The sequence below is a fragment of the Corylus avellana genome, chromosome ca6, assembly GCF_901000735.1.
Source record: "Corylus avellana chromosome ca6, CavTom2PMs-1.0".
Lineage (NCBI taxonomy): Eukaryota > Viridiplantae > Streptophyta > Magnoliopsida > Fagales > Betulaceae > Corylus > Corylus avellana.
In genome coordinates, this window is record NC_081546.1 from 17,073,854 (window position 1) to 17,080,900 (window position 7,047).

The following is a 7,047-nucleotide window of genomic DNA, read 5'->3' on the forward strand; positions in this document are numbered from 1 at the left end:
TAATAATGTTTTATTTATAAATAAGGGTAAATTTGGAATTTTTTTTAAAAAAAAAGGGGTATAAAGGATTTTTACTTATTTGACCATTTGATTTAACTACAAAATCCTAACGGAAGGGGCAAAGTAGAAGGAAACGAAAGTTTGATACATCAAAGTGAGAGTTTTTGAACAATGGGGGGGTGTGTACAAAAACCGCGAAAGTATAGGGGGGGTAAGTGAAGTTTCCCCTTTGTAATAGAAATGGATTCATCAAATCTTTCATTAGGATTTTATAAAAACAATAGAACATGCAAAGGGTTTAATTTCTTGACGGATGTATGAGCAAAACATGAGAGTATGAACTTTGATTTGGTGAGGTGGATTCTGAAAACTTTAGTGCCTTTTTATGATTCATTTAATCAATTTTAATTTTAGTTTATTTTTATTTTGCATGACAAAATCACTCGAACTACGGAACTAGGTTAAGATAGAATTACTTTAAATAGGAATTGATTTTTGCAACACAATTCCCTGTGGATCGACCTCGCACTTGCATAATCTGTACTACACACGACTCGTGCGCTTGCGAGTACAATTAAATTTGCACATCACATGTGAACCTTGAGAAATCATCTACAAAAGCTATATAATATTTGTATCCACTAATTGACAGTACTGGAGAAGTCCAGATCTCAGTGTGGATAAGTTGAAGAGGAGATAAAGATACACGAGTAGATGGAGAAAAAGCTTGTGTCTTACTTTTACCCAATTGGCAAGAACCGCAAAGCAAATTTTTATTAAAAACTGAATATGAAACATAGTTTGAATGAGAAAGAGGTAAATTGTTATCTCTAACTACTCGAGTAACTACATCATTAGAATGATGACCTAATCTGAAGTATCATACTAAGGATGATGTTCATACCCCAAATAAAGCTATAAAAGACTTGTTGCTATTGAGGTTCTCCAAGTTTTGAGTAATGTGTGTGTTGGCTGCACTGTTAGCAAACAATTGAGGATCTTCAAAGACATTGTTGGATTGAGCCACCATTATTGCCAATTGAGGAGGAGGGTGTCTTTCTTGATAAGAGTAATCCATCCTATAGTAGTAGTCCAATGCTTGATGATTGAGTCTTCCACATATCTGACATGGTATGCGGGATGGCTGACAAGAGCCTGGAGTTGGCAGCAAGGCAGGTGCATTGTTGTACCTTTGAGTAGGAGAATAGGTAGAGGTGTTATTGTACCTTGGAGCAGAAGAATAAGCAGGCCTTGGACCAGGAGACCTATTGTACCTTGGAGTAGTGTTGAATGCAAGGGCAACAGCAAGGAATCTGGCAACAGGTGATCTAGAACTGAAGTTTCTGGGAGGATAGCCACCACGGTTCTTGAATGATTTCTGACCTTGCTTCTGTGTAAACAAGGCAAAGGTTGAAGTGTCAATTGCTGAGGCTTGCTACTGATTGATCAATGTTTCATGATTTATGAGTTCTTCTTGGAAATCATCAAGAGAGAGTTGTTTCTCTTAGGTCAGCAGGGAAAATGTGGTGACAAACCTGTTGAAGGAGGAATTGAGGCCATTGAGAAGGAATGAGATCAGGTCCTCATCAGATATAGGTTTTCCCGTGGCAGCTAGTTGATCAAACCATACTTTGGCTGATTGAATATAGTCTGAGCAGGTCAAGGAGCCTTGGTGGAGACTCAACAATTGTCTTTTGAGATTGGCAATTCGAGACCTAGAATCATTAGCAAACTTGGTTGCTAGGGCTGAATAGACTTGTCTGGAAGTATGAAGTCCATAAACTGTGGACAAGACCTTCTTAGATAATGTAACATTGATCCAACTGAGGATGCATTGATCCTTTCTATTCCAGATGGTGAATTCTGGGTTGAGGATTTCTTTAACATTGTCATCAGTAATGAATTTAGTAGGCCATGGTTCTATTCCATCCACTATGCCTACTAACTCATGAGTGCGCAGGATAGGCATAAATCTAGTTGTCCAACCAAGGTAATTTGGACCTTCAAGCTTTCCTTTGAATTGGGAAAGAGTAGGTGGGGAAAAAGAAGGAGCAGCAAAGGAGGTATTGGCTGCCAATGAAAAGGAATAGAACTGAGGTTTGTGTAATTTTTGAGAAGAATAGAAAGCAGCTTAAGGAAGAAGAGCTATGGGGCGTATGCCTACAATGGCTCGGATACCATAAAAGAGTTCTTAGAGAACTTAATTTTGCAGAATAATATTGTTGCTTTCTCATTAAGCTTAAATAGGGAAAAGAATTACACTTATAATGAAACACCAACTTTAACAAACTAAGTTGATGTAGAAGAGAAGTGTAGAAACATAAAATAGGAAGAGAACTAATCTAGTGTGATCACAAGAGAAGTGGTTGAATAGAAAACAGATTGCTTAAGAGTGATCTGTTTCAATTCAATAAGATTATACCATTGGAATGGGAGATGGAGCAGAACTACAAGTCTCAGCAGAATCGTGACTGTCATGACTGCACTCGAGTGTAGTAATGAGTATGCTTGAGCCAACATATGATGGTAAGTAGCCATTACTAGCCGTTACTGTGCGCTTGATCTCTCTGAAGCTTGCAATCGATCACACGCGTAAAGCTTTGGAGGAACATCTGCTGTAGGGATAGCAGGCTCATCAGCAGTATGCTTAACATTCTTGAGCAAGAAATAACAAGTTCTTGGAGAAGCAAAAGATTTTTGCCCAAAGCTAGGAGTGGTTTTTGATATCCAAGTAAGTATTCTTCGTTCTTGAAATTTATTTTTAAATAGCAATTGTTCTTTACATGTTCTTCGTAAAGGATCTTGGTGTGGGAATTTGATTCCTTCCGCTACGCAAATATTTGATTTGAAATCCTATTCTCATCAATGAGAACCAACCCTAGCATCATAATTAGAATGTACTTAACCCTAATCCATTTTCGGGGTATTACAGTTCTAGTATGGTAAGACCTTCACCATATGAGGGTTAATATACGGGTATGATGATGTTATAGAATGAGAATATGGCATGACGAGATGATAATTAGGGTGATAGTATAAATAGAATGTGCAAAAACTTTATGTTTTATATTTAAATGTTTTGATGCATCGAGGAGAAATTACATGGGTCGTGCTCTATTTTATAAAACGGCCACTTGGCATTCATGCTCAGACCATTTTCAAACATTTTGAAAAAACCCTCTAAAGAGCATGGTATCAGGATAAGTCATTTTGAGTCTTTCATCAGGGCTTATTTTTCACGGTTTTATTTCTATGTGATGTTTACTTAGTAAGTCGTGGACTTACACAATTTCTACCCTTTCCACCTGTGGGATATTAATTTTTCCTGCAATTTAGCTGGTACTAGATCAAGTTGGAGCTTAGAGTCTTTCAATGAGCTTGGGATGTGAAACGAGAATAGCAAACAGTTTTAACGTGCTCAGTACTTATGAATTCTAGTAATGTAGTAGATGATAGTTAGTTGTTGATTCATTTCATGGATTGTAGATTGTAATCTTATTGAGAGGTATTTTCGAAGTATTAATTGAAGCTCAGATGATATTTTTCACATTTCCTATACTCTGATAGGTGTTTAGGGTAGTGTTTTACAGTTAACTCCCTGATAGTTAACTTGAAAATTCTACCTTAACTCACAGGTTTATTATTTTAATTAATTCATTAAGGCGAGTTATAATTAGATCCCTAAGGAGGCGCTCAGATTTTAATCACTAATTTGTATTAAATATTCGGGGTGTTACAATTGGATCACTAGGTCCTACAGATGAAATGGTGGATTTGAAATATATATATATATATATATATATATATATATATATATATATATTAAGCCTCCTAAACTACTTAAAAGCTCCACAAAACTAATAGATGTCACACTTGGATACATCAAACTACCATTTTTTGGTAAATAAGTCACTCTGTTAGCATTGATCGTTAGAATTGATGGAAAAACTAAATTTGACCAAAATATTCTGAAAATAGACTCACTTTAACCAATGAAAAACCGTATTTACTTTTTAGAATTATTAATTAGTAAAACAATTAAAGCTAACCTAAAAAAACAAAAGTCTATTAATAAGAAATTAAAAAATAATAACAATAAATTAAAAATAAAAAATAAAAATCCTCAAATGGAAGGGGGGGGAACCCATAGCTCCATGAGGGTAGCTGTGACCCCATCAGGCCATCCCCCGCAAGTCACCCCTGATTTTTGTTTTCATTTTTTTTAATTATTATTTTTGTTTTCTTATAAAATGGGGTTAGGAAGTATTTCTTAAAAAATGGTCTTATGTGATGCACGTGACCACTTTTCCATCCACCTTAATAGTCAAGACTAACATAGTGGCCTATTTGTAGAACTGGCAATTTTTGACACGATCCGTAAACCCGACAAAAAATTAAAATATTAGGGTTTGGCATAAACTGTTTTAGGTCATAAACAAGTTGATCTGCTTGACCCTTTTAAGAAATTATATTTTTTTTTATATAACAAATACATGTTAAAACAGGTCAAACGGGTCAAACATGTCATGTTTGGGTCTAAATTGAATAAAACAGATTTACCTGTTTATTAAACGGGTCAAGCAAGTCGTGTTCAGGTTTACCCTTATTAGGTTGACGGGGCAAATGGGTCGACCCGAATTCAGGTATCTATTTTGCTAGCCTTACCTATTTGCCACAAAATGGTAGTTTGATGTATTCAAGTATTACACGTGTTAGTTTATGAGGCTCTTTTGAAAGTGGATGGTAGTTCAAGGGGTTTAAATGTATTTATCTCCTTTTCTTTTCCACCACCTAACTCATCCCCTAACAGGCAAATACTTTTTCCTAAAACACATTCTTCTGCCTAACAGAATTCATACAATTTTCTACAGCCACAAGTTGGTATTTTTATTTTAGGGATGAACACTCATTACCCCCATGTGGTTTAAAGGCTTTAATTTTGCCTATCTCGGTTTCAATTCGTATAGTAAATGGTACATCACTTATGACTAAAATCGAGGATGGTAATTCTGTCTAACTTTTGCCAATAAAATTGACGAAATTGCACGTCAATTGAATAGAAACTGCCACATGGCCATACGACTCATTAAAAATTTAAAAACAAAAGATTAAGAAAAAAAATGGAAAACTAAAAATAAGTATAAAAACATTAAAATAATTGTATAACAAAAAACATTAAAATAAAAATGGAAGGGGTGGCTCGCGGCAAAATGGGTTGGCTCAAACCACCTCCCGTGGTCAGCCAAGAGGTGACCGAACCACTTCTAAGGGCTTTTAGGGTGCCCAAGGCATTCCTGTTTGGCCAGTAGGTAGTTTCGGTAACCCCCAAATAGCAAAATTAGGTTAGCCAAAATTAGGGCTTTTGGGCACCCCCATTTGACTAGGGAATGGTTTCAGCCACTCCCATTGGCATGTTTTGGCCACCCTTAAATAGTAAAATGGGGTGGCCAAAAACACTCCTAAGAGCCTTGGAGTTGGATGTTGTTTCGTCCACCCCTTGCGACCGATCTAGAAATGGCCGAACTACACCCATGACTCTTGGTGTGGCATATGACAAAGTGTCAATTTTAATTATTATTTGAATAATAAACAATATTTCATATACGATACGAATTGAAACCGATATAAGCCAAAATAAACTTTTTAAAACACAAATACTAAAAATGCGTTTTAACAATTTTTTATCTTGTCGCTATCTTATTGCGTAAAGATGCAAGTAAAAAAGATGTAACACGTGAACAACACACGTGTTAAAAAGGGTTTTGAAATGTCAACATTCAACCAACATGAAACCCATCTAGGAGTGCTACTTAATTGCTCCCAAAGGAAAAGGTCAGTCCTCTCACACCCACATCTAGGAGTTCTAAACTCCCATCCCTCCACGTGTTCCCTTGCATGTAACACTCCCACAGCTGTCAACTCCCTTTTTAACGACACAAATCTCTCACGCACACACACTACCACCACACCATGGCCGACCGCCACCCCAGCTCAGCCCCAACCCAGAGACCCACATTCCTCCGTAAAATCCAAGACAATGCACCAAACTCCACCCAGCTCGTTGGCTTCTTGACCCTCCTCATCTCCTGCTCCGTCTTGCTCATCCTCACCGGCCTCACCGTCACAGCCACCGCCCTCGCCGTCGTCTTCTTCGCCCCACTCATCCTCCTCTCCAGCCCCATATGGCTCCCACTCGCCACCTTCCTCTTTCTTTCCACCGCTGCCTTCTTGTCCATGTGCGGCTTCGGCGTAGCCGTCGTCGCCGCCTTGTCCTGGATGTACCGCTACTTCCATGGGATGAACCCTCCCGGGTCGGACCGGTTCGACTACGCAAGGAGCAGGATTTACGACACCGCCAGCCATGTCAAGGACTATGCTAGCCAGTACGGTGGCTACCTCCAGAGTAAGGTCAAGGATGCGGCACCCGGGGCTTGAGATTGTACTCTCACAGGACCCAACTGGATCCGGTTCACCACTGCGGTTTGGACTGGTTACGGTGAACCGGGTTTTTTTTTTTTTTTTTGATGTCTTGTATTTTCTTTTTTCTTTTGTTTAGCGAAATTTCCATGTCCGTATGGAAGCTGGGTTTGTTTGGACTTTTGTTATGTGTTTGTTTGACTGAATCTGATGGTTCTGATTAATTATTTATTATTATATATATATATATTGTTTGAACGAATCTTGTTTCCAGAATTACTAGCAATTCTCGGCTGTGGTTAAAAAGCAAGGGATTTTTTTTTTTTTTTTTTTTTTTTAATTGAATGAAATTTTCTGAACGAAGTATTCGATTTGAAAGTCCTGCATTCTGCAGAATCGACCACTGGCCATAATTCCTTTGATTGCTAAATTAAGGTCATTTTTTGTCTCAAAAAATGGTAATCTGTTGCATCCAAAGCACAAGTTGCATAAAACAGCCTTAAGCTTTTTTTTCTTTCCATTATTTCATCCCCCATTGCAGAATAACTTCCCACATAGTAGGAGGATTTTCAATTTGAGATTTCTTCATAACCTTCCTCCAAATTCTTCTACCAAACCCACAAGCAAAAA

At 37.7% G+C, this 7,047-nt stretch overlaps 1 protein-coding gene across 1 annotated transcript; it reads left to right on the forward strand.

Annotated features, from left to right (window-relative positions):
- The first annotated feature begins 5,863 nt into the window (after positions 1 to 5,863).
- LOC132185602 (oleosin-like) lies at positions 5,864 to 6,624 on the forward strand. The gene has a single exon (XM_059599358.1). It carries the CDS (start codon positions 5,971 to 5,973, stop codon positions 6,433 to 6,435), a length of 465 nt encoding a protein of 154 aa, XP_059455341.1. The 5' UTR covers positions 5,864 to 5,970; the 3' UTR covers positions 6,436 to 6,624.
- The last annotated feature ends 423 nt before the right edge of the window (positions 6,625 to 7,047 follow it).

Coding starts and splice junctions, on each gene's coding strand:
- LOC132185602 (XM_059599358.1), top strand. CDS start 5,971: ATGGCCGACCGCCACCCCAGCTCAGCCCCAACCCAGAGACCCACATTC.